General features: G+C 55.1%; 1 protein-coding gene across 2 annotated transcripts in view; it reads left to right on the forward strand.

Moving 5' to 3' along the window:
- Positions 1–2,339: 2,339 nt before the first annotated feature.
- DDR2 (discoidin domain receptor tyrosine kinase 2) overlaps positions 2,340–27,818 on the forward strand; it is a 42,584-nt gene continuing 17,105 nt past the window's right edge. Inside the window, exons 1-3 of one of the 2 annotated variants that reach the window (XM_029081062.2) lie at positions 2,341–2,480; positions 13,281–13,463; positions 27,216–27,318. In XM_029081062.2, coding sequence (XP_028936895.1) covers positions 27,237–27,318 — 82 coding nt within the window. In that variant the 5' untranslated portion in view covers positions 2,341–2,480; positions 13,281–13,463; positions 27,216–27,236. Of the gene's footprint in view, positions 2,481–13,280; positions 13,464–27,215; positions 27,319–27,818 lie in introns of both variants that reach the window. The other variant, XM_029081063.2, reaches the window with a different exon arrangement.

Genomic DNA, 27,818 nt, shown 5'->3' on the forward strand with positions numbered 1-27,818 from the left:
GTGCTGGACTAGATCCACTCTCATCAGGTTGACCCAGACCCTGTCCCACAAAGGGCTCACAGTCTTAATCTCCGTTTTCCAGATGAGGTAACCGAGGCCCAGAGAAATGAAGTGACTCACCCAAGGTCCATAGCAGATAAGTGGTGGAACGGGGACTAGAACCCAGGTCCCGCCGACCCCCAGGTCCGTGCTCCAGCCACCGGGTCACGCTGCTTCTCACTGTCCACCGGACGGGCCGGCGCCGTTGGCTAAGGGCCGCAGGGGTGGTTCACGGTGGGGCTGGGCCTCGGAACTGGTCGAGTTTCAGCATCTTTGCGTCCACGCGAGCACGTGGATGTGGAGCTACGGGTGAACGAGGTCACGTGCGTGCAGGCTGTGGGGGTGGAGATGGCAGCCAGGCCATCCTTGTGGACGCTGGTGTGCCCGATGCCCCCCGCCGCACCCTTGTTCCATGTGGTGGCCACAGTGTCCCCCCTCCTTTTTCATTTATCCCTCTTGAGGTCCCGCTCTCCCCCGCCCCCTCGCCTGGGGACGGGCCCCGCACACCTCTCCCCCTCCGCCCGAGGTTTTTGCTTCACCGCGTCTTTTCCGTGTTTCTCCAGTCTCCGCTGTTCACCAAAGCCTCCGGACCTCGTCCTCTGGGGGCCGGAGGGGGTGTTGGGGGAGCAGCTCAAAGGAGCGGGGTGGGGTGTTGGCCGCACGCCGGGACGCAAATTCTGGGGGAGGTCGGAAGCCTCGATGGCATCCCGGAGCCGCTCGGGGATGCCCGGCCCCCCGGGAGCAGGACGCCACCCCCCGGCATCGCTGCGGACGATGCCCAGGGAGCGGTCTCACGCCCTCCTGGCTGGGGACTGGTGTGGCCCTAGCCGAAGAGCCTGCCCGGCGCGGACCCCCGCCCCTTCTCCCCCACCCTGGGAGGCAGCACGTCCGGGTGGGAGGGCTGGGCTAACGGCGTCCTCCCGGCGGACGGAATACGAGCCACGGTACGGAGGGGCATCCGCTAGCGGGGGCCTCGGAGAGGGTCGGCCTGCGGGGTCTCGGAGCCCGGGAGATGCTGGGGTCCCGGCGGGAGTCTACCGGGAGAGGGGAGGGGTGCTGTTCGGTCGGGGTCGTGACCCCTGGGGCCGGGAGCCAACCCAGCGATGGCTCGGGAGGAACCCAAGGGGTAATTGGCCTCCCTCCGCGATAATAATAATATATAATGACGGTATCTGCGAAGCACTTACGGTGTGCCAAGTACTGTTCTAAGCGCTGGGGTATTCATTCATTCAATCGCATTTATTGAGCGTTTACTGTGTGCAGAGCACTGTACAAAGCGGTGGAAAGTGGAGCATACAGCAAAAGAGAGAGACAATCCCTGCCCACAGTGGGCTCGCGGTCTGGGGGCCGGGTAGGATAATTAGCTTGTCCCACGTGGGGCTCACAGTTTTATTCCCCTTTTACAGATGAGGGAACTGAGGCCCAGAGAAGGGAAGTGGCTCACCCAAGGTCACAAAGCAGACAAGTGGCGGAGCTGGAATTAGAATCACGCTCTTTCCCCGAAGCCACGCTGCTTCTCAAAAGGGCCGGGGGGGTAAGTGGGGCGAGTTGCGTCCGGAGGCAACCGTCCCTGCCGGACGGGCCACCGCAGGCCGGGCCCCGGGGCCCGGCATCGCGGGGAGGCAGTTGGAGGCCTCGGGCCTCCCGGCGGGCCTGGTTCGGAAGGCCCCGGAGCCTCCTCCTTACGTCCGGCCGGTCCTAGGTGGCCCCGGACGATAACGATGGCATTTGCTAAGCGCTTACTGCGTGCCAAGCACTGTTCTAAGGGCTGGGGGGGTACGAGGTGCTTAGGTTGTCCCACGTGGGGCTCACGGTCTTCATCCCCGGTTTACAGACGAGGTCACTGAGGCTCGGAGACGAGTCTACGGGCCTCCCGGAGCCCACACCCTTTCCCCGCGTGATCTCTGGCCCTCGGCCCTGGGGGAGACGCCTCCCGGCCAAGGCTCCCGCCCCCCGCCTCCGGGAGGCCCTCCACCTCCCCCTGCTCCCCCAAAACTCCGGCCCGGGCCGGGGCGTGGGAGAGCAGGCCCGGGCCGGGGGCGCCTCTAAGGCCGAAGCCTGCTTTTCCACGGGTTTTTTTCTCCCTTTTTCTCTCCTCCCTCCAGCTGTAAAGCGGGGGTCGGCGTCCCCAGGGCCGGGTGGGCCCGCCTCCGGCCCGGAGCCCGCCCCGATTGAAGCCTCGCCGCCCTCCCCCCTCTTTAATCGAAAGCAAATGTGCGAAGGGAGGGAGGGAGGGAGGGTGGGAGGACCGGCCGGAGGAGGGAGGGAGGGAGGGAGGGGACCCAGGCATCCTGAGAATGCTCCGTCGGTCGCGGCCGCATCTTGCATCAGCCTGTAGACGTATGCGCCCCTCCGGCCGCCTCCAGCCCGGGAAGCGGAGAGCGGACAGGGGGGCCGCCGCCCCGACCCCCGGCCAGGGAGGGGGCTCCACCCCGCCCGGCGTGAGTGCTTGCCAGCCCCCCAGCCCGCCTCGGGACGGGGATCCCTCGGGAGGGGTCCGGCCGCCTCCCCGGAGGAGGCCCGAGGCTCTCCGGCCGGGACCGGGCCGGGGGACGGGAGCAGGGCGTTTGGGGGGAGGCCCCGGGGGAGTGGGGGACCCCCCCCCCCGGAGGGGGGGTGGTGGTCGTGGATTTGGAGGATTTGGAGGTGGGGTCCTGGGGGTGGGGGCCCGTGGGGGGCGGCCCGGGCGCGGACGGGAGCGGGGGACGCGTCGTGGCCATGGGTCGCGGCCGCCGCCTTTTCGGGTTGGGGGGAGGCGAGGCCCTTTTCCCTTTGTTGCCGTCGCTCCCCTTCCCCCCGTCCTCCTCCTCCTCCTTCATCCCTCGGGGAGCCGAGGAGGCCTGGGTCCGGCCGGGGGAGCGAGCCGGACGCCCCCACGGGACCCCGGGCCCCGCTCGGCCATCTGGAGGGAGAGCCCGGGCCTCAGCGGGGCGGGGACACACGCACACAGACACCCCCCCCCAATTAATAATGATAATATTGGTATTTGTTAAGCGCTTACTATGTGCCGAGCACCGTTCCAAGCGCCGGAGTAGATACAGGGTCATCAGATTGTCCCACGTGAGGCTCCCGGTCTTCATCCCCATTTTACAGATGAGGTCACCGAGGCCCAGTGAAGTGACTTGCCCACGGTCACCCGGCTGACGAGTGGCGGAGCCGGGATTCGAACCCGTGACCTCCGACTCCCAAGCCCGGGCTCTTTCCACTGAGCCACGCTGCCTCTCAATTCTCAGTTCCGTCAGTGGGTCCCCGTGTCCGCCCCCCACCCTCCTCCTGGTCCTCTTCTCCCGCTGTGGGTCGGCCCCCCGCCGGCCACACTCGCCCCCTCCGTCTCCCTGCCCGGAGGACCAAGTGGCCAGAAGGCCCTTCAGTCGTCCCGACTGTAAGCTCGTTGTGGGCAGGGAATCTACCTCTCACGGCGTCCTCTCCCGAGCGCTTACTGCAGTGCTCTGCGCACAGTGGGCGCTCAGTCAGTACGAAGCAGAGAAGCAGCGGGACTTAGAGGAAAGCGCCCGGGCTTGGGAGTCAGAGGACGTGGGTTCCAATCCCCGCTCCGCCGCTTGTCTGCTGTGACACCTTGGGGAAGCCACTTCACTTCTCTGTGCTTCGCTTACCTCATCTGGAAAGCGGGGATGAAGACCGTGAGCCCCACGGGGGGCAACCTGATTACCTTGTATCTGCCCCGGCGCTTGGAACGGTGCTGGGCACATAGCGAGCGCTTAACAAAGGCCATAATTATTATTATCGTTATTGCAATTGACTGACTGAGTCGTCGTCTTCAGCCCGGCCCCCCAATCCCCGACCTGGGCTGGCAGGAAAGGGACCTCGGACACCCCCAAGACCAGCCCATCAGGGGGTCTCAGCCAGCCCTCCCTTTTCCGCTCCCCCGAAGGCCGGACGGAAGGTGCCACCCCCCCGGGGTGGGCGACCTGCCTCTCTGCCCCGGAGTCACCCTCCCGGGCCGGGTCGGCAGAGCGTCTTCTGGGGCAGCGGGCCCCTTGCCCCACAGGTTCACTCTGGGCCTCGGGTGGGAGGCACACCGACCCCTGGGGTGGGAGCTGAAAGATGATTCCGTGGAATCTAGGGCTTTTCTTCCTGACGTCATCCACGTCTCTTCCTGACCTTTCCGACAGGGCTCAGAGAGGTTAAGTGACTTTCCCGAGGTCACACGGCAAGCTGGCGGTAGAGGTGGGTTTTGAGCCGGGGTCTGTCGAGGTTCGCGGTCGGCCCCAGCCCTTCCGAGCTCCCTTTCTGGAACAGCTCCTGAGGCGGGCCCGAAAGAGCTCGGGGCGGGGAGTCGAGTGACCCGGGTTCTAATCCCCGTTCTGCCCCCCTGCCCGCCGGGTGACCTCAGATGAGTTGCTTGAACTCTCCGGTTCTTAATTGAGAAGCAGCATGGCCAAGTGGCAAGAGCACGGGCTTGGGAGACAGAGGATGTGGGTTCTAACCCTGGCTCCGCCACTCGTCTGCTGTGTGACCTTGGGGAAGTCATTTCACCTCTCTATGCCTCAGTGACCTCATCTGTAAAACGGGGATTAAGACCGGGAGCCCCACGTGGGACAACCTGGTTACCTTGTATCTACCCCAGCGCTTAGAGCAATGCTGGGCATATAGTTGAAGCGCTTAACAAATAGTATTATTGTTATTAATAATAATAATTTTTTCTGCAAAATGGAGAGAATAAGACCCGTCTCACTGGGATGCCATGGAGGTAGCATGAAATGGTTGACGCGAAAGAGCCTTAGGAAGGCAGAAGGGTCGGGGGGGGATTCAGGATGCTGTCGACGATCGTTGTTGAAGAGCAGAGGGCCAGGGACTCTTGGGGCTTTATCACCACTTGGCTTGAGGGACCAAGAGAAAATGGAAGAGAAGGGCAGTGAGATTCCACACTGATGTAGGTCTGCTACAGGCCAGGATTCACGTATTCACTTGCTGTATATAATGATCATCATTATGGTACTTGTTAAGCACTTAGTATGTGCCAAGCACTGTTTTGAGCACTGGGGTAGGTAGACACAAGTTGATCAAATTGGACACAGTCCCTGTCCCACAGTGGGCTCACACTCTGAGTCCCCCTTTTACAGATGAGGTAACTGAAGCCCAGAGATGGGAAATGACTTGGCCAAGCAGACCCGTGGCAGAGCTGGGATTAGGTCCTTCTGACTCCCGGCCCCGTGCTCTATCCGTTAGACCGAGCTGCTTCTCATACTGTACTTTCCCGAGCGCTCAATACAGTTCTCTGCACAGAGTTAAACCTTCAGTGATTTCCACTGATGGAGACAGGGCTGGCGGCTCTGAATGCCTGTGTGCCGGTGGCCAGGGCAATTCTGCTTCGCTTCGCCTGGTCTAGGGGCTATGCCCCTGTGGGACTGTCAAATTTCTTAAACACCTAATGAGTATTCACCACTTTTCTCCCTCCTACTTCGACTGTGAGCCCCCGTGGGACGGCGACTGGGTCCCACCTAATTAACTTGTATCTACCTCAGCGCTTAGAACGGTTTTTGACACATAGTAAGCGCTTAACAAATACCATAAGAGACTCCCCACCCCCAGCGTCCCTTCTGTCTCTCTTCACCTGTCTCCCAACTTCGTTCCCCGAGATTCCCTCCGTTGTTCCCTGCCTTCGGAGAGCTCACAGTCTAACGGGGGGTAGGGTTGGGATGCGGGGCGGGGGGAAGACAGACAGAAATGATTTGAAGACAGAGAAAGTTGGAGAGAGGACAAGCGTGAGTGAGGCAAGACACACCTGGGCGAAGCCGTTGAAAAGATAACTGAGTGTCCGGTTAGATCTGTCAGTATATTCGTTCAATTGTATTTATTGAGCACTTACTGTTCATTCATTCAAGTCAGTCGTGTATACTGAGCACTTACTGTGTGCAGAGCACTGTACTAAGCGCTTGGAAAGTACAACTCGGCAACAAATAGAATCCCTACCCAACAACGGGCTCGCAATCTAGAACTGGGGAGACGGACAACAAAACGAAACAAAAAAGTAGACAGGCATCAATGGCATCAATATAAATAAATAGAATTATATATGCCATATATAGAGAGATATTATAGAGCACTGTGTATATTGTGTAGAGCACTGTACTAAGCACTTGGGAAAATACAGTACAACAATAAACAGTGACATTCCCTGCCCACAGTGAGCTCAGAGTCTGGAAGAGGGGAGACAGACATCATTTCAAATAAATAAAATTACGGAAAAATATGAAACGCCTCCCGGATTTGCACGCGTGCACATGTGCTGAGGACGGGACTAAAGCTCCCTGCTGCTAAGGGTGGTTTGATGGGGTGGGTCCTGGGTGTGAGGGTAGGGTAGGGTTGGGATGCGGGGCTGGGGGAAGACAGGCAGACAGAATGATTTGAAGACAGAGAAAGTTGGAGAGAGGACAAGCGTGAGTGAGGCAAGACACACCTGGGCGAAGCCGTTGAAAAGATAACTGAGTGTCCGGTTAGATCTCTCAGTATTCATTCAATCGTATTTATTGAGCACTTACTGTTCGTTCATTCAAGTCCAGTCGTGTTTACTGAGCACTTACTGTGTGCAGAGCACTGTACTAAGCGCTTGGAAAGTTCCAGAAAAATATGAAACGCCTCACGGATTTGCACGCGTGCACATGTGCTGAGGACGGGACTAAAGCTCGCTGCTACTCAGGGTGGTTAGATGGGGTGGGTGCTGGGTGTGAGCCCCCGACCCCTACCCCCCACGCATCTGTGATCTGATCATCTTGAACCTACTCCAGCCTTCAGCTCGTTGTGAGCACCTAATAAATGCCATCAGCATTATTATCCCACCAAGGACGTCGATATTCCTGACTGACCCCCTTCCCAGTCGGGGCCCCACTGGGCCTGGGTGTTTTACTCCACTGGATTTCCGACGGAGCCCCCAGTGGGCCTGGGTTATATTCATTCAATGGTATTTATTGAGCACTTACTATGTGCAGAGCACTGGACTAAACGCTTGGAATATACAATTGGGCAACAGATAGAGGCAATCCCTGCCCAATGACGGGCTTACAGTCTAATCAATTGGGCGTCCACTGGATGCCCAGTGGACCCCCCACTGAAACTAGATATCGTACTTTAGTGGACGTCCCTACCGTTGGCATCAGATTTTCAGGGCCTGGCCCAGAGCAGACGAGGCGATTGGCTGTTGCCGACGGGGGATCGGGGACGGGCGGAACTTCCCCAGGAGGGTGGCGGCCGGCGCCGGGCACCTCTGGCCGACTGAAGAGATGGGCTCAGCGCCAACCGATCAACTGCCCCCTTCGGGTGGCGCGGCCCCCTCGGCCGGCTCAGTCCCTCCGGCGGGTGTCTGTCCGTGGAATCGTTAAGTGATGTTTCTAAGCGGCGGGTGTCCTCAGAGGCTGAGGTTCGGCCCGGGCCCGATGCCGGACTGGCAAGACCCAGACTTGGTGATGGAGTGGGGAGCGAGGGATGGGGTGGAGCTGAAGATGGCAGAGTGGGGACGCCCCAAGGGGCCTGGCGGAGTGGGCAGAAGGCGCATTGAAACCCTGTTGATTTCTCTCTGGTTTCCTCTTGTTGGTTCTGAATCCTCCACCTCCAGGGGATGCCCCTCTCCCTCATGGGGTGGAATTTGGCTCTGCCCCCTCATCCTGGTTCTTTAAACTCCACCCTTGCCCACTGAGCAGCATGGTGTAGTGGCAAGAGCACAGGCCCGGAAGTCAGTAGGTTATGGGTTCTGATCCCGGCTCCCCCACCTATCTGCTCTGTGACCTTGGGCAAGTCACTTCACTTCACTTCACTGCACCTCGGCGACTTCATCTGTAAAATAGGGATGGAGGTGGTGAGTCTCGTGTGGGACAGGGACCGTGTCCATCCCGATTTGCTTGTATTGTCCCAGCACTTAGAACAGTGCCTGGCACGAAGTAAGCGCTTAACAAATGCCATAATAATAATTACTTTAATACCCGCCTGTAGAACCCCAGCCCTCCGGTCCATGCTCCTGTCTGTGTGTCTGACAGGAAACGGAGCTGTCGGCCTGCTGGGCCCCAGGGATCCGCCGATGGGAGACAGTCTGGCCGGAGGCTGCCCTAGGCACAAGTTCCCCCACGAAAGGGGAGAACCCCCAAAGTGCAACAGTATGGCCTAGTGGATAGAGCATGGGCCTAGGGGTCAGAAGGACCTTGGTTTTAATCCTCGCTCTCCACCTGTCTGCTATAGGACCCTGGGCAAATCACTTCACTTCTCGGGGACTCAGTTACCTCATCTGGAAAATGGAGATTGACTACGAGCCCGTGTAGGACCTGGATTGCGTCCAACCTGATTACTTTGCACCTACCCCAGGGCTTAGTACATTGCCCGGCACTTAGTAATGGCTATCAAATACCATTAAAAAAAATAATCCAACTCTGTGCTGCTGGGGCAGGGTGGGGACATCCCCAGCTAGAAGGGTAGCTCCGATCCACCCAATCTCCCGTGCCAGGGGGCCTAGAGATCCCTTTTCCATGCCTCTGACCTCCAAAACTTTTCTGCCTTTAGAGAGGGACTAGGTGAAGGAGTGCCCCCCTCATTAACCATTGGGGGAGATGGGAAGAAGAGACACCCCATTAGGGCATGAACTGTGTCCAACCTGATTAGCTTGTATCTACCCCAGTGTTTAGTACAGTGCCTGGCACAGAGTAAGCCCGTAACAAATACCTTTTTTTTTTTAAAAAAAAGGGATATATGGGAATTCTGATCAAACCCCTGCCTCCATGGCAGGGTAGCCTAACCCCAACCTGTCCTTCAATCAGTGGCATCTCTTGCACCCCTACCCAGTGCTAGGCGCTGTATTGAGTGCCCAGAGTCCAACAGTAAGGCACAAGGCACAATCCCCTACCCTCCAGGTGGACACAGTTGTTGGGGGAAGACAGACAGGCAGTCAAAAAACTACAGATGCCGAAAGCCAGAGGAAGAGCAAGGCTTCAGGGAGTCCCACCCATCAAACTTTCCATCTCTCTCCTGAGCCTCATTGTCTGTGCTTCCTAGTGCATCTTCAGTTATTCCAATAATGATAATAACAAAAAAAATGTGATATTGGATAAAAACAGTGGGCTAGGAGAGCCGGATTCTAGACATAACGCTAGAAAACCCAGCCGTGGTCGAGGAGAGCTGGACTTCTAGACAACCCAGCACCGAGTGAGGCCGGGTGAGCCGGGCTCTAGACCAGTTCTAGATAGATGGGCAGCGGGGAGAGCTGGGTTCTAGATAATTCAGCCCCGGAGCTGTTTTCTGGCTCCGTTCTGTCCAGTTGTGTGGAGAACGGCTGGCGGGGTGGTTGTTCTTTGTTTTATTTGTTCGATTTCTCATTTGTCGCTGTTCCCCTACCCTCTCAAGAAAGAAGGAAAGAGTCTTCCCACCCTGAGTGAGGCGCTCTGGGTATCGTCGTGGGCGAGGGCCCGGTGACGTCTGCTACGCCCGTCCTCTCTGCGGGCTGCTGGGCACGGCGGGGACCCGGCGAGAGGGTACCGCCGGCCAGAGTAAGGAATAAGCTCTCAGTAAATATTGCCAGCTCACTGGGTGAGAGAGTTTGGATGGCTCAGTGCAAACCATCCCACTGTTGCCAGCTTAATTCCAGTGCCTGCCCTGCTAGTGATAGGACAGACTTTCCCCTTTCAACTACTGGTGTCTAAGCAGTGCTCACAGGAATGGCATAAAAGATGCCCGCTGCGTCTCCGTGGGCACCGAGTGGACACCGCTTACCTCCCCCCCCCATCTGTGGGTGCAGGTTCGCTAAATGCAGCACCATCAGCTCTCCTGTGATAATAATAACGATGGTATTTTGTTAAGCCCTTGCTACATGTCATGCATTGTTCTAAGCGCTGGGATTAGTTACCAGCTAAAAAGGATGGATACAGTTCCTGTCCCACATGGGGCTCACAGTCTTAATCCCCATTTAACAGCTGAGATCACTGAGGCTCAGAGAAGTGAAATAACTTGCCCAAGATCATATAGCAAACAAGCAGCAGAGCTGGGATGAGGCCCAGGCCTGGGCTCTAGCCATTAGGCCACATTGCGGGGCGATCTTGGTGAGGTGGAATGGCCTCTTGTGGGATTCTGGAGCAGGGACTGCCCTCTCTCTAAGGGTGGGAGCGGGGACACTCCCCTGCAGAGCGTCGTTGAAGCCTTCCAGCCAAGAAGACCCATTCCAGACTGCAGGAGGTGGGGAGGGGGCCGCAGGCCCACCGGGGCTCGAGGGAGTGGGGGAAAACCACCATCCGGGAAGACTCCAGGCCGCGGGGGCGCCTGAGACCCACCGGGGAGCGAGGAAGTGGGGAGACCACCATCCGGGATGACCTACTCCAGGCTGCGGAGGTGCAGCAGGCCCAAAGGGGCATGAGGACGTGGGGGAAACCACCATGCGGGGAAGTCAAGGACCGGGGCTTGGGGTGGGATGAGCTGTGGTCCCTGGCTGGGGAGGGGATGGAGGTGGGCTGTGGTGCCATGGTGGGAGTCTGGTGGAGGAGGCCCTGAGGAGATGCCCTCTAGACTGGGAGTTGGTTGGGCGGCAGGGATTGTCACTCTTTATTATTGTACTGTCCTTTCCCAAGCGCTTAGTACAGTGCTCCGCACACAGTAAGCGCTTAATAAATACAATTGAATGAATGCCAAGTGCAGGGAGCTCCCAGCTTTCAGAGTCCAGCTCCTGGTGGGGCTTACAGGTGGACATGGCATAATGGATAGAACCCAGACCTGCGAGTCAGAAAGTCTTGGGTTCTAATCCCGGTTCTGCAACGTGTCTGCTGTGTGATGTTGGGCAAGTAAAAAATGAGGATTAAGAGTGTGAGCCCAATGTGGGACAGGGACTGTCTCCAAATTGATCAACTTGTACTACCTCAGTGCTTAGAACAGTGCTTGGCACAGAGTAACTGCTTAGCAAGTACCGTAATAATAATAGTCATTATTATTATTATTAACCCACCTACCTGCTTGCAGCCTGCAAGGTGCTAAGGCAGAGAACAGACACCATCCTGCTCTGGGGAGGAGGAAGGCGAACCCTGAGAAGGAGCCTGCCTTCTTGCCCATGTCCCTGTCAGTTCCTTATTCATATTTATCGAGCGCTTACTGTGTGCAGAGCACTGTGCTGAGTGCTTGGGAGAATACAGTAGAACAGACACATTCCCTCCCAGCAATGATCTTACAGTTTAGAGGGAGACAGACATTAATATAAAAAATTACAAATATGCATTCAATTGTATTTATTGAGCGCTTACTTTGTGCAAAGCACTGTCCTAACCACTTGACAGAGTACAATATGACAATAGCAGTCACACTCCCTGCCCACAGTGAACTGAGAGACAGTCTAGAGGGGGAGATAGGCATTAATATAAATAAATAAATTACAGATGTGTACTTAAGTGCTGTGGAGTTGGGAGGGGGAATGAATGAAGGGAGTAAATCGGTGTTGCAGAAGGAAGGGAGTGAGAGAAGAGGAGAGGAGGGCTTAATCGGGGAAGGCTTCTTGGAGGAGATGGGCCTTCAGTTAGGCTTTGAAGGGGTAAAATTGTTGGATATGAGGAGGGAGGGCGTGCCGTGCCAGGCCAGTTCACGGGCCCCATTCCCCGAAGGGCACCGTTCTGGGTGGTGGGGAAGGGAGACCCTCAGGCTGGACAGGAGCAGGACTTGGGGGTGGACAATCCACTGGGCACGGAAGGTTGGGGGGGGCAGCGACTGCTCTGTAATGCTGGGTAGAAAGGGAGTTGAGGTGGGGACCCCTGAAGCGAGGTGGAGTATGTGGTTGGGAACTGCCGGGCCCAGGATGGCTCAGGGCCCTGCGTGCCAATGTTCCCATTGTGCCAGGGCAGCTTTTAAATGAGCACCTGGGCGAGAGGGGGAAGCAAGTGCTACAGAGGGGGTGGACCGGGCATCTGAGGGCAGGGGGCAAAAAGGCGGAGCTGGTCCAGGGGACGGCCGGCAGCTTCTGGTGAGGACGGAGGGGCAGGGGCTCCAACCGCCCGGATGGGTATGAGATAAAGCCCCTGTCCCAAAGGGGGCTGTCAGTCTAAGAGAGAGGGAGAGAGATCAGATAGTGGAATCCTCATTTTACAGGTGAAGAAACTGAGGCCCAGTGACGCGACTTGCCCAAGGGCCCACAGCAGGCAAGTGGCAGGGCCGGGATTAGGATCCGGGACCCCACACTCTCAGGCTCTTTCCTCCCTTGCCATCCCCTCAGCACTGTACTCGTCTGCTCAACTGTATATATTTTCATTACCCTATTTATTTTGTTAATTTAGTTAATGAAATGTACATCGCCTCGATTCTATTTAGTTGCCATTGTTTTTATGAGATATTCTTCCCCTTGACTCTATTTATTGCCATTGTTCTTGTCTGTCTGTCTCCCCCGATTAGACTGTGAGCCCGTCAAACGGCAGGGACTGTCTCTATCTGTTGCCGACTTGTTCATTCCAAGCGCTTAGTACAGTACTCTGCACATAGTAAGCGCTCAATAAATACTATTGAATGATTGAACTGGGCCACCCTGCTTCTCAGCAGGAAACATTTCGTCCTCCGGTCCTGGGGAGGAGATCCCTGGGTCCACTCCACCCTGGCCCTCACCCCTGCCACTGCTGGGGTCAGCGGGAGGGAGGGAAGGTCCAAGGTTAAGTGGTACCAAAGTGGCAGGGATCCTCCCAGCGCACCGTCCAGGGAAGAGTTAGTTGTCCATTTCCACCACTGTCATATCTAAAGCAGTTAGTGAGAACTTACCGGCTGCTGGACGGGCATGTGCTGACCACTGCAGACCAGGGGACCTCACCACATGGGGAGAAGCGCTTTGCAGGGGGCCGGGGCAGTGTAGTGGGCACTGCTGTAGGTGGACATATTCAATTCAGTGGTATTTATTGAGCACTTCCTGATGTGCAAAGCACTGTACTAAGGAAGAGTACAATATAACAACAAACGGACACATTCCTGCCCACAACGAGCTCACAGTCTAGAGGAAACAGACATTAATATAAATAAATAGATAAATAACAGATATACAGTACATACAGATATATTCAACGCTGGAGGACTGTTCTGTGTTGGTGTTGTGAGCGAGGACGGTGCTGGGCATCCGGTTTGTATGGAGTACTGTACTGAATGCTTTAGCTGGGGACCAGGGCGGTGTAATGGACATTGACAGCGTCCCTGGGGCCCAGTGCCGACAGGTGGCTTGTGGTCTCCGGAAAGGCGTAGGAGAAGCTAGGAGCCAGTGCTTAGACTTCTTTCCTTAGACTTCTTTCCTTCTGCAGGGGGCTTTGTGAGGCTCCGGGAGTTCCTACCCTGCCCTGCCCTGCCCTGTCCTGGTGCGCTGACCGTGACCCCGGGGAGGCTGCCGGCCTGCAACCCGAGCGGCCCGTGGGCGCAAGACGAGGAGGAAACGCCGCCGGGGTCCAGAGGCGTGTGCGCTCCCGGAGGATGCTGGGTTTCCTGACGTAAGTTCGGATGCGGCCTCCGGCCTCTCGCCCCCACCCTCGCCCTACCAGTTGTCCGGTTATCTGGCTGCCGTCTGATTGCGAGGCGACGGTTGTGCTCCAGTTGTGAGGTGGCAGTTGACGGCCGGTTACGCGGCGGCGACGGAGATCCTGCCGTCAGGTTGGTGGTTGTGGAACAGTTGCGAGGAAGGCGGTGGTTGTGGCCCAGCAGGCGGGGATGCGGCGGACGTGGTCCAGTTGTGAGGCAGTAGTGACGGTCCTGTTACGAGGTGGTTGTGGGCCGGTTGTGAAGGAGGCAGTGGTTGTGGGCCGGTTGTGAGGAAAGCGGCGGTTGTAGTCTGGAGGGGAGGTGTCAGTGGTGGTCCTGTTGTGAGGTGGGGTTGTGGGCTGTTTGTGAGATGGCGTCGTTCATCTGGTTATGAGGCGGTGGTCGTGGTCCTGTCGTGGTCCGGTTGTGAGGCGGCTACTGTCTGGTTACTGTGCTTTCGGGGACCCGGACTGGCCCTTGGGCTGGGGGGGATCTGTTGCTACAGCGATGGGGGTTCAAGGTGGGAGCTCAGAGGGAGAGAGTGGGAGATCTCAGGGTGGTAATGCCTTGCTTCGCCCTGTTCCTCCTGGCCTGCTCCGTGTGAACCATTGGTTGTCAGTCTGCTAGCCAGGCCCGGTCCCCTATGGTCAGTGAATACAGTTGACTGATTGACTGGTCCCAGGAGCCCCCACCCCTCTCCTTTGGTTGCCAGAATGTTCCTTCTCTGGGCCCGCGGCCTGGGCTGTTCTGATTCAGGCACCGTCCACCCTGGACCTCTGTACCCTTGCCTTCTAGTGGCCCCCCGTCTCTCTGGCTGGTTCCCTTCCTTTAAAGTGGCTCTTGCAGACTTGTCTGAGCCCCAGACAGGGTGCGAGCACCCTTTCAGTCCTTAAAGGGGAAGAGCCTTCTTTCAACAATGTCCACTGATACTCTCCCTCTTTCTCGTGTCCTTTTAAGGCCAGAGTGAACCAGGCTCGGGGCTGTTCTGGCTTCTTTAGCCCCTCGGTCCCTTCAGGCTGCCCCCACGCTGGCCATGAGAAGGTGGGAAGGCCAGGTGATCCAGCGTCGGGGAAGAGGGTAGGAGAGATGGAGGATCGAGCTCAGGAGAGATGAAAATCAGGGGTGTTGGGTGGTCCCTGTTGGGTCACTGAGAGAGAGACGGGGATTTGGATGGTCCATGCTGGGTCACTGAAGGAGAGTCAGGGTCAGAGAGGAGAGAATCAGTGGTTTTGGATGGTTTTGCTGCGTCACTGAGAGAGAGTCAAGAGTTTAGGATGGTCTTTGCTGGGTCACTGGGGGAGAGTCAGGGACAGAGAGGAGAGAATCAGGGGTGTTGAATGGTTTGTGCTGGGTCACTGAGGGAGAGTCAGGGAGGGAGAGGGGAACATCAGAGGTGTTGGATGGTCCTTGCTGGGTCACTGAGGGAGAGTCAGGGATGGAGAGGGAAGAGCCTGGGGTGTTGGATGTCTGGTGGTGGGTCCCTGGAGGGAGGGCCAGGGGATGGGAAGGGAAGGTCCATTCCTCACCATGAGGATGGCATCCAGGAGACCACTGCTGGGGACAGAGTCCTGGCCTGGATGTTACCAATGGCGTTGTTTACATTCCCATGTTTGGGTAATATCTAAAAGCCCCAGGGGCAGGGTGTCTTGGGTGCCCACAGTAGCCACTCTCTCGATGATTCCTGGCCACCAGCGAGGATCCTCTCATCTCCCCTGGGTCCTGCTGGGGCAGCGAGGCCTGGGCACGGAGCTGGATGTTCCTGACCACTGGCCGGGCCGATGGGCTGGCACAGGAGGGCTCCACAACTCGGGTGGTAAAGCCTGCTTAGGGCCTCTTGCCATCGGTGGCTTCTGTGGCCCTGCCACTGAGCGGTGGGCTGTACTGTCCCCAGTCCCCGCCAGAGATGTCAAGTTCTGGGCTTTCCCCTCAGAGAGACATGGCATTCGGGCCCACTCCCCCCACCAAGAGAGACCTGTTATTCCGCCCCATCCCCCCGCAGAGAGCTGGGGTGTTTCCCACAGAGAAACGAATCCAGCGTGGGGAAGGAGCTCCACAAAAAGAATAATAATAATAATAATTATGGTATTTGTTAAGCCCTTACTATGTGCCAAGCACCGTACTAAGCACTGGGGTGGATACAAGCAAATCGAGTTGGACACAGTCCCTGTCCCTCTTGGGGCTCAAAGTCTAAATCCCCATTTTACAGATGAGTTAACTGAGGCACGGAGAAGCGAAGTGACTTGCCCAAAGTCATACAGCAGACATGCGGCGGAGCCGGGATTAGAACCGAAAGTGGGCCGGAGAAGCAAGGGGATGGAAGAGAACTGGGAAGGGGAGGAGGGAAGCGGAGGGGAGGCTCAGCGGAGCCAAGACATCCCCCCCGCCCGCCATCCACCTCACCCCATATCCGGACTCACCCAACCGCCCCCAGGTCTGGGCGGAACCACCGGACGCGAGTGGACGGTCCCCCGATGGGGGCGTGGGGAGGCGGGGCCGCGGTCGGCGCGGAGGGTGGGTCCGGGCCGGGCCGGCTCCCGAGCCTCGTGGAAAGAAAACATCTTTTTCAGATTTCTCCTGGGACCCGTTGGCTGCCCGGGGCTTTTGTGTTTATTTCTTGCGCCCGTGTGGTTTTCGAAGGCCGGTCCCCCTGATTTATGGTTTCTAGAATGGAAGAGGGGAGGGTAAAAACCCCTATGGTGCTCAGAGTCTGTGTAGGGAGCAGTGCTCCCAGATCAGGAGAGTCCCTTCCTAGCCTCGCCATCCACACGGCGTCTGTCAGCTATGCCCACGACCGAACATTCTCTCCCCTCCACCCCTTCCAAGGGCTCCCCCCTCCCAGGTTGACACCCAGAAGGCAAAAATCCAGGGATCTTTCGATTAATCGTATGTTTCGAGTGCTCAATCTGGGTAGAGCACTGTATTAAGCACTTGGGAGAATATAACAGAGCGGCATGGCTCAGTGGAAAGAGCCCGGGCTTGGGAGTCAGAGGTCATGGGTTTGAATCCCGGATCTGCCACTTGTCAGCTGTGTGACTGTGGGCAAGTCACTTCACTTCTCTGTGCCTCAGTTACCTCATCTGTAAAATGGGGATTAACTGTGAGCCTCACGTGGGACAACCTGATTACCCTGTATCTACCCCAGCGCTTAGAACAGTGCTCTGCACATAGTAAGCGCTTAACGAATACCAACATTATTATTATTATTATTATTAGTTGGTAGACCTGTTCCTCGCCCACAAGGAACTAACAGTCTAGAGGGAAAGACAGACATTAATATAAAGAAGTAAATTATAGATATGTACAAAAGTGCTGTGGGGCCGAGGGGGAAGTGAATAAAGAATGCAAATTCATTCAATGATATTTATTGAGCACTTACTGTGTGCTGAGCACCGTACTAAGCACTTGGGAGAATGCAATATAACAATAAGCAGACACACTTCCTGCCAACCATGAACTGACGGCATAGAGAGGGAGACAGGCATTAATAGAAATAAATAAATTACAGATACGTACAAGTGCGAGGGCGACGCAGGAGGAAGCGGGAGAAGAGGAAATGAGGGCTTAGTCAGGGAAGGCCTCTTGGCAGAGATGTGATTTTTGGAAAGGTTTCGAAGGTGGGGAGAGCGACGGTCTGTCGGAAATGAAGAGGGAGGGCGTTCCAGGCCAGAGGCAGGACGTGGGCGAGGAGGGTCGGCGGTGAGATTGAAGTATGGGGAAGTACGTTGGCATCAGAGGAGCGGAGTGTGTGGGCTGGGTTTGCAGCAGGAGAGTGGAAGAGTGAGGCAGGAGGGGGCAAGGTGATTGAGGGCTTTAAAGCCGACGGCGAGTTTCCGTTTCATGTCGAGGTGGATGGGCGACCACTGGAGGTTCTGGAGGAGAAGGTTTTTTGTGGACGTCTCGTTGGGCTTGTCCTTAAACACTACTTCTTCCCCTATCTATAATGGATATTTAATGTCTGTCTCCCCCCTATAGCCCGGAAGCTCCTTGAGGCCAGGCAACACATCAGCTCTATTGCACTTTTCTCTCTCGAGCTCTTAGTGCAGTGTTCCACACATAGTAAACGCTCCATAAATACAGTTGATCGATCGATTGAGGGGGTGTTCAAAACTGTGAGGGAGGAACTGGAGCCTGTTTGCTTCCTCACTCAAATCAGTAGTATCAATTGGGTGCCTATTACGTGTAGAGTGCCGGGCCGAGAGCTCGAGAGCGTGCAGTAGCGCTAGGTGATACGACCCCTGCCCTCGAGAAGCTTTCAGTTTCTGCCTTTTTTAATGGCATTCGATGATCCCTTAGTATGTGCCAGGCAGCGTGTTAAGCGCTGGCGTAGATACAAGCTAATTGGGGTGGACACAGCCCCTGTCCCAAACTGGGTTCACGGTCTTAATTCCCCTTTTACAGATGAGGTCCAGAGAAGTGAAGTGACTCGTCCAAGGTCACACAGCAGATAAGGGGCGGAGCCAGGATGAGAACCCAGGGCTTCTGACTCCCAGCGCTTAATAAGCACGATTGAATGCTTGTTCTTTAACACTGTTATCTTGGCCTGCTGAATTTATAATTGAGTTTTCAGGTAATTCATTTTTATTGTTCTTCCAGTGTGTTAGACTGCCAGCCTTGTGCGGATCACCTCATCTTTGCCCCGTTCGGTAGTGCACTGGAGCGTAATAAGCCCTTAACGCTGAAATGATTAACTATGATTAGTGATGGGATTATGCACTTATCAAGCAATCAGTCCAATTTACTACTCTGCGAATTGGCACGTATTAAACACTTACTCTGAGCTAATGAGCTAATTAACATCTGGATAAGAGATAAGACAGTTCTGTCAGACCCAATCCCCGCCCTACAAGGGGCTCCCAGTCTGAGCAGGAGGAAGAGCAGGAATCTTATCCCCATTTTCAGTGAATCGGGTCTACCAGCTCTATTGAATTCTTTAGGGTATTGGTTGAACGCTGTACTAAACGCTGGGGTAGATACAAGCTAATAATAATAATGTTGGTATTTGTTAAGCGCTTACTATGTGCAGAGCCCTGTTCTAAACGCTGGGGTAGATACAGGGTCATCAGATTGTCCCGCGTGAGGCTCACAGTCTTCATCCCCATTTTACAGATGAGGTAACTGAGGCCCAGAGAGGTTAAGTGACTTGCCCACAGTCACACAGCTGACAAGTGGCGGAGCCGGAATTCGAACCCGTGACCTCTGACTCCCAAGCCCGGGCTCTTTCCACTGAGCCACGCTCCCTGCTTATCGGTTCTCTCCCAAGCACTTAGGACGGCGCTCTGCACTCAGTACATCCTCTATAAATGCCACTGGGGGATTGGTTGATTCAGATGGGGGACACCGAGGCCCGGAGAGGCGATGCTGGGAGCCCAAAGTCACATTGGCTGTGATGGGCTAGTTTTGTTTGTTTTTTATGGCATTCGTTAGCCCTTACTATGTTCCAGGCACCGTCCTAAGCGCCCTGGGGACCCCCCAGCTCCCCAGATTGGAGGGAGAGGGGAACCCCACCCTTTGTGACTGGCAGCTGGAGCAGGGAGGGGGCGAGGCAGAGACTCCTGGCCGTCACATGACGCCGCGATTTCGTTGTTTTGTTCATTTGCTCATTAGTCTCCCCTCGCCCGGTGGTGTGACTCACTCACATCAGATTTTCATTTGGCTCTTTGGAGCCAAGCTTCTCTGGGAAAAACTAACTAACTCTGAGAAAAAAAATCTCGACCGCTGGAAGAGACCTTGGGAGGTCATCCGGTCCAGCCCCCTGCCTGCGGGCGAGGGAGTGACTAAAGGCGGGGAGAAGGGGTGTTCACTTTAGGTCGATCGATATTTTTGGGGGGGCTCCTAGGGGGTGCAGGGTACTCGACCGAGTGATTGGAAGAGCACAATAGAGCTAGTAATAATAATAATAATTATGGCATTTACTAAGTGCTTACCGTGTGTCAGACACTGTAACAATAATAATAATAATGATGATCATCATATTTAAGTGCTTACTATGTGCCAAGCAGTGTTCTAAGCACTTGGGTAGATACAGGGTAATCCCGTTGTCCCACGTGGGGCTCACAGTCTTAATCCCCATTTTACAGATGAGGTAACTGAGGCACAGAGAACTTAAGTGACTTTCCCAAAGTCACGCAGCTGATAAGTGGCGGAGTGGGGCTTAGAACCCACCACCTCCGATACTCAAGCCCGTGCTCTTGCCGCCAAACCACGCTCCTTCTGTGCTAAGCGCTGGTAGGCACGATCCCTACCCTCGAGGAGCTTCCAGTCTACTGTCTGCTGTTTGGCCTAGGGCAAGTCACTTAACTCCTCTGTGCCTCAGTTCCCTCAGCTGTAAGATGGGGATTGAGACTGTCAGCCCCATGGGGGACAGAGACCGTGTCCAACCCGATTGGCTGGTGTCCGCCCCAGTGCTTAATACAGTGCCCGGCACTTAGAAAGCGCTTAACAAATAAGACAGTTATTATTGTTAACATTTGGGAGTGGACAGTAGAGTAAGTAATGTTGGTATTTGTTAAGCGCTTATTATGTGCAGAGCACTGTTCTAAGCACTGGGGTAGATACAGGGTAATCAGGTTGTTCCACGTGAGGCTCACAGTTAATCCCCATTTTACAGATGAGGTAACTGAGGCACAGAGAATTTAAGTGACTTGCCCACAGTCAAACAGCTGACAAGGGGCAGAGCCGGGAGTCGAACCCATGACCTCTGACTCCGAAGCCCAGGCTCTTACCACTGTGCCACATGATTCCTGCCCTCAAGGAGTTTACAGTCCAGCTGGGGAGACAGATGCTCGAATTACAGGTCACAGGATATAACGGAATATAATAATAATAATAATAATAATGTTGGTATTTGTTAAGCGCTTACTATGTGCAGAGCACTGTTCTAAGCGCTGGGGGACATACAGGGTCATCAGGTTGTCCCACGTGAGGCTCACCGTCTTAATCCCCATTTTCCAGATGAGGTCACTGAGGCCCAGAGAAGTGAAGTGACTTGCCCACAGTCACACAGCTGACACGTGGCAGAGCCGGGATTTGAACTCATGACCTCTGGCTCCCAAGCCCGGGCTCTTTCCACTGAGCCACGAATATAGAGAGGTGAAGAGAAGCGCGACGGGGCCGAGGTCACTTAGGTAGTTAGCTGGCTCAGAAGCGGTGAAGTGGTGGTTGGGAAAGCGGGGATTAGAAGTGAATCTCGGAAGGCTTCCTGGAGGAACTGTGATTTCAGAAGGTCTTTGAAGACGGGGAGAGCGGTGGGCTTTTTTTGGATGAGGAGGAGTGGGAAACCTGGGCAGGATGAAGGGCATGAGCAAGAGGTTGGCAATGGGAGAGATGGGCACAAGACACAGTGAGAGGAAAATAGAGTGTGAGCTGGGGGATAGTGGGAGGAGAGAGTAGATGGTTTGGGCAGGGGGGAGGGCTTCTGGTTCCACCCCCTTCAACTACTGAGTAGCTGGTCAGGGGACTGCTGGATGCAGACCAAACAATCAGTGGTATTTATTGAGCGCTTAATGTGTGCAGAGCACTGTACTAAGCACTTGGGAGAGTGCAGTACAGTCGAGTTGGTAGACACGATCTCTGTCCTCTAGGAGTTGACACTGCAGTGCGTAGTATAGGGTGCCTGCTATGTACTGAGCTCTGTATTGGGTGTCTGCTGCATTCCAGGCATTGTGCTGGGCTTACTGTAGGCAAACACTCTATTGTTGTATACGTCCAGTACACAGTACTGCATCGACTGTACGTTCGTTCATTCATTCGGTCGTATTTATTGAGCGCTTCCTGCGTGCAGAGCACTGTACTAAGCGCTTGGGATGTACAATTGGGCGACGGATAGCGACAATCCCTGCCCCGCAAAGGGCTCACAGTCCAAACGGGGGAGACAGACAACAAAACCAAACCAGTAGTCTGGCGTCAATATCATCAAGATAAATAGAATCATAGATATATACACGTCATTAACAAAATAAATAGAGTAATAAGTAATATATACAAATATACGCCAGTGCTGTGGGGAGGGGAAGGGGGCAGAGCAGAGGGAGGGAGTAGGGGGAATGGGGAAGGGACACTTACTACACCGCCTCTGTCCTCTGGGTACAGTACTGGGCACTTACGGTGTGCCGAGCACTGTACTAAGAACTTGGGAGAGTAATAATAATTATGATAATTATGGTGTTTGTTAAGCACTTACTGTGTGCCAGACATTATTCTAAGCACTGGGGTAGATACAGGGTAATCAGGTCGGTCCCCGTCTCCGTCCCACGTGGGCCTCGCGGTCTTAATCCCCATTTTACAGGTGAGGTAACTGAGGCCCAGAAATGAAGGGACTTGTCCACGGTAAGCGGCAGAGCCGGGATTAAAACCCGCGTCCTCCGATTCTCAAGTCCGCGCTCTTGTCCTTGGGCCGTGCTGCTTCTTAGCTAAGACAGCGGACAGGAACGTGTCTACCAACTCTCTCATGTCGTATGCTCCCAAGCGCTTAGTACAGTGCTGTGCTCACAGTAAGCGCTCAATAAATACCACTGTTTGATCGATTGAAGAATTAAGACACAGTTCATGCCCTCAAGGAATTTATGGTCTAACAGGAGATGCTCTGATTGACTGGAGACTGTGGAGACAGCGTGGGCAGGGACCGCGTCTGCCAACTCCATTTGTTTTATTGTGCCGTGCACAGAGTAGTGATCGATCGATTGACCGAGGAATTTCCTGATCTGAATCCTCAACCCACTGGGGGCTTCGGTAGTTTGGTCTCATCCCGATGTAGGGAGGGGGTGGTGGGCAGGGGGGAGGCGTAGGACCCAGTCCCAGGCTGCTCTCTTCCTCACTTAAGGGACAAAAAAGAGGTTTTACCACCAGGCCGGGCCTGAGGAGATTTCAGAATAGAAATGGGGTATTTCCCATGAAAATGTTTCTCTTTGTGTGGGAAGAAAGATACTGAAATAATTCGAACCAGCCAGACAAAGAAAGTGATTGTACTGCAGCGTTGTGAACTGGGATTGGGCAGCCTGAAAACAGCTGGAAACACACACACACACAGAGTCACCCACCCACAGTCATACAGCCACACAACACACACACAAACACCCCCCCCCCATGACAAACACAACCACACCCAGCACTTATTACAGCGTTTGGCCCATAGTAAGCACTTAGCAAACACGTCAATTATTATCATTCCATGCAGCACAACAGGAATCGGAGCCCTCAAGAATTCCCGAGGCCCCCAGCCTCCGTCATCCCAGTTCAACCTTCACCGCGGCAGCCCGCACCCGGACCCCAGCCAGGTTTCACCTCCTTTCCCCTCTTGAGGCCATATTGGGGGCAGGAGGAGGAGGAAGGGTAGAGATCCAGGGCTCTTTTGACCCTGTCTGGTAGCTGGCACATAGTAGATGTCCAGCCAGTGCTGGCTAGGGTGATCGTAGCCTAATAATAATAATAACCCGGGCCCAGGAGTGAGAGGCTCTGGGTTTGAATCCCGGCTCCGGCACTTGGCTGCTGTGCGACCTTGGGCCAATCTAACTTCGCTTCTCTGTGCCTCAGTTTCCTCATCGGTAAGATGGTGATCCAGTGCCTATTCTCCTTCCCACTTGGACAGGGACTGTCTGAACTGATTATCTTGCAACCACCCTGGCGCTTAGTATAGTGCTTGGCATATAGCAAGTAATGTGCTGCTATAATAATATCATTACTGTACAGGAGAAGCGACGCGGCTCAGTGGAAAGAGCCCGGGCTTGGGAGTCAGAGGTCAAGGGGTCTAATCCCGGCTCCGCCGTTTGTCAGCTGGGTGACTTTGGGCAAGTCACTTCACGTCTCTGTGCCTGTTACCTGATCTGGAAAATGGGGATTAAGACGGTGAGCCCCACGTGGGATGACCTGATCACCTTGTGTCCCTCCCAGCGCTTAGAACAGAGCTTTGCACATAGTAAGCGCTTAACAAATGCCATTCATTATTATTATAGTTATTATAGTAAGTGTTTAACAAATATCATTATTTTTATAATAATAATAATGTTGGTATTTGTTAAGCGCTTACTATGTGCAGAGCATTGTTCTAAGCGCTTGGGTAGATACAGGGTAATCAGTTGGTCCCACATGAGGCTCACAGTCTTAATCCCCATTTTACAGATGAGGTAACTGAGGCACAGAGAAGTTAAGTGAGCATTTCCTCCGTGTTAAAGTGCTGGGGGAGATAACAGATAATCAACTGGGACACGGTCCCCGGCCCACTCGGGGTCACGGTCAAAGAGGGAGGAAGAGTAGGGGTTCCCCTCCCACCGCCATTTTACAGATGAGGAAACTGAGACCCAGGGAGACGGTGGGGATGGTCCATGGTCACCCAGCGGGCTATTGGGCAGAGTTGGGATGGGAACCGGCGTCTCCTGCCTCCCAACATCCCCTGTCCCCAGCTCATGGTGGATCACGGGGGTGGGACGGACCAAGGCCTCCGTCTCCAGCTGGGTCACCGCTGTACTGGCCGGCCTGGGTTTGGGGTTACCATAGGTGAGTCGGGGGGGAGCCTGCGGACCTGGCCCCCCGGGCGGTCCCTGGAGCCGCCGGGGCCGGCGCCAGAGCTCTGCACATAGTAAGTTCTCGCTCAATAAATACCACTGATTCACTGATTTAGACTGTGAGCCCCATGTAGAGGAGCAGTGCTGCCTAGTGGAAAGAGCCCAAGCCTGGGGCTTCTAATCCCCGCTCTGCCACTTAACCGTGGTATTGGTTAAGCGCTTACTATGCGCCAAGCCCCGCACGAAGCACTGGGGTGGTTGGACACAGTCCCTTTCCCACATGGGGCTCACGGTCTCTATCCCCATTTTACAGATGAGGTCATTGAGGCACCGAGAAGTAAGGTGACTTGCCCAAGGTCACACAGCAGACATGTGGCAGAGGCAGGATTTAGAACCCTTGACCTTCTGACTCCCAGGACCGTGCTGTATGCGCTATGCCATGCTGCTACCTGCTGTGTGACCGTGGGCAAGTCACTTAACCTCTCTGGGCCCCCGTTCCCTCATCTATAAAATAGGGATTCGATACCCATCCTCCCTCCTACTGAGACCATGAACCCAATGTGGAACCTGATCATCTCCTAACGCAGCGCTTAGAACAGCGCCCCACACATAGTAAGCGCTTACCAAGCACCATATTGATTCTTATTATGAAGTGGGCCAGGGATTGTTTCAGGGATTGATCATCTCATATCTACCCCAGTGCTTAGCCCAGCCCTGGGCACGTAATGAGCATTTAACAAATCCCACAGCTATAAAGCAGGGGGGACGGGGGTGGAGAGGGGAAATAGGTCGGGTTTTCCCCAGTTGCAGGTGTGGCCTCCCGGAAGTTGTTTCCTGCTGACCCTCGCTCGGGGATGAGGGTCATTCATTCATTCAATAGTATTTATTGAGCGCTTACTATGTGCAGAGCACTGTACTAAGCGCTTGGAATGAACAAGTCGGCAACAGATAGAGACAGTCCCTGCCCTCTGACGGGCTTACGGTCTAATCGGGGGAGACTGACAGACGAGAACAACGGCAATAAATAGAGTCAAGGGGAAGAACATCTCGTAAAAACAATGGCAACTAAATAGAATCAAGGCGATGTACATTTCATTAACAAAATAAATAGGGTAATGAAAATATATACAGTTGAGCAGACGAGTACAGTGCTGAGGGGATGGGAAGGGAGAGGGGGTCGTTATCTGCGGCCTCGGCTTAGCCGGGGGTCAAGTGCTGGGCGGGTTTTCTGGGGGCAGAGAGAGGGGGCGGCTCTGGCCGCCCGCTCCCGAGGCGAGGCCGTGGATTCTGGCACCGTCCATCCTTGTGGTCCGAGCCCCAGAGTCCGCTCTCCCCCCTCTGACCACGGCCCGGCCAGCGCAGGGTCCCAGGCTGACCGCCCTCCCCCCTCCTTGGGCCAATCCCAAACGTCCTGTGGAATGCAGGCCGCAGGTCGTGACCCCTCCGGCCGGGCCCCAGCCGGACTCCGCTCGCTCTCCCCGGCCTGCGGGGGGGGCGGCTGGGATTGACCGCTTGACCCGTTGGACCGGTTCGGGGTATTTGAGGCCGTCCGGGCCCCGGCGATTGAAATACGGCAGGAGGCTGGCGGGAAGGGAGGTGGGAAGACTTGAGTCGATGAGGGGGGGTCTCTGACGGCGGGGGCCAGGGTGGGGCTGGACCTGCTTATTAATAATAATAAGATCTAATTGCTTATAATGTGGCAGGCACTGTACTAGGCACTGGAGGAGATCGAAGCTAAACAGGTTGGACCCAGTCCCTGTCGCATAATGGGCTGACGCTCTTAATTCCCATTTTACAGATGAGCTAATCGCTGTACTAACCGCTTGGGAGAGTACAATAGAACAATGTAACAGACCCCTTCCCTGTCCACAATGAGCTAACAGTCTAAAGGGGGATCCACATGTGAATATTCATTCAACAGTATTTATTGAGCGCTTACTATGTGCAGAGCACTGTACTAAGCGCTTGGAATGTACAATTGGGCAACAGATAGAGACAATCCCTGCCTATTGACGGGTTCACGGTCTAATCGGGGGAGAATATGAAGGGAGGGCGTTCCAGGCCGGAGGCGTGGGCCGAAAAACAAAATCTCTGGGAGTCTGCCTCCTCCTCCTCCGGGAAGCCTTCTCCGATTCAGTCGCCTTCCTCGTAACGTTAAGCCAACAGCCTCCCACCATAATTGTAACAGTCGCTCCGAGTCGAGCCCTGCGATAAGTGCTGGGGTAGATAGGAGATGAGCTGGTGAGACCCAGTCCCTGTCCTACGCCGGTCTTCCGGTCTAAGAAAGGGCTTGCAGCCCCAGGAGGGTGGGCTTATAATAATAATAAGTAAAATGATGGGATTTGTTAAGCGCTTAGGCACTGTACTAAGTGCTGGTTTACTAAGCAGCGTGGCTCAATGGAAAGAGCCTGGGCTTCAGAGTCAGGGGTCATGGGTTCGACTCCTGGCTCTGCTACTTGTCAGCTGTGTGACTGTGGGCAAGTCACTAAACTTCTATGTGTCTCAGTTCCCTCATTTGTAAAATGGGGATTAACTGTGAGCCTCATGTGGGACAACCTGATTACCCTGTATCTACCCCAGCGCTTAGAATAGTGCTCTGCACATAGTAAGCGCTTAACAAATACCAACATTACATTATTATTAAGGGCTTACATCTTATGGTCGCTAAATATCACTGATTGATTCATTCATTCAATCGTATTTATTGAGCGCTTACCGTGTGCAGAGCACTCTACTAAGCGCTTGGAAAGTATGGTTGAGCAGTAGAGACAATCCCTGCCCATACCGGCCTTACGGTCTAGAAGATTGATTGTCCTTGCTCCTACAGCGTGGCTCAGTTGAAAGAGCCCGGGCTTGGGAGTCAGTCACGGGTTCAAATCCTGCCCATGCCACTTGTCAGCTGTGTGACTGTGGGCAAGTCACTTGCCTTCTCTGGGCCTCAGTGATCTCATCTGTAAAATGGGGGTTAACTGTGAGCCTCACGTGGGACAACCTGATGACCCTGTATCTTCCCCAGCTCTTAGAACAGTGCTCTGCACCTAGTAAGCGCTTAACAAATACCAACAGTATTATTATTATTACCAGTTGGCATCTCTCCCGCCGGAGACGGTGAGCGAATGGGTTCCTTGCATCTATCTGTCGTATCTCCCCCGTGCTCAGCACACTGCTGGGCGCTCAGTACATGCCACTGATGGGCTGCTGCCGATTTTCTGATTTCTCTGCCTCCAGCGCTGAACAACCTCTGCTGAGATGATCGTCCCTTGCAGGCCGCCCCTGGTCCTGCTGCTGCTGCTACAGGCCTTCCCAGCTGGCAGAGCCCAGGTCAACCCAGGTAACCGACCCCTGTGGGGGCCACGGTTAGGGGGGCGGGGAGTGGGGGTCCTCCGGGAGCCGGGGGCACCAGGACCGGGGGGCCGGCCCGCAGGACGGAGTGGCCGTTTCTGGGGACGAGGGAGGATGGGCTCTGGTCGCGTCGGGATTTAGGAGGAGAGAAATGTCCAGAGAGGTGAAGGGCCCCTGTGAGTCCCCAGTCCCGCCCCCAACCCCACCCCCAGCCCGGCCGCAGGGTTTCAGGATTTCCCCCATGAATGCCCAATAATAATAATAATAATGTTGGTATTTGTTAAGCGCTTACTATGTGCAGAGCACTGTTCTAAGTGCTGGGGAAGATACAGAGTCATCAGGTGGTCCCATGTGAGGCTCACAGGCTTCATCCCCATTTTCCAGATGAGGTCTCTGAGGCCCAGTGAAGTGACTTGCCCACGGTCACACAGCTGACGAGTGGCGGAGCCGGGATTCGAACCCGTGACCTCTGAGTCCCAAGCCCGGGCT

This window comes from Ornithorhynchus anatinus, chromosome 16 (genome assembly GCF_004115215.2).
Source record: "Ornithorhynchus anatinus isolate Pmale09 chromosome 16, mOrnAna1.pri.v4, whole genome shotgun sequence".
Taxonomy (NCBI): Eukaryota; Metazoa; Chordata; class Mammalia; order Monotremata; family Ornithorhynchidae; genus Ornithorhynchus; species Ornithorhynchus anatinus.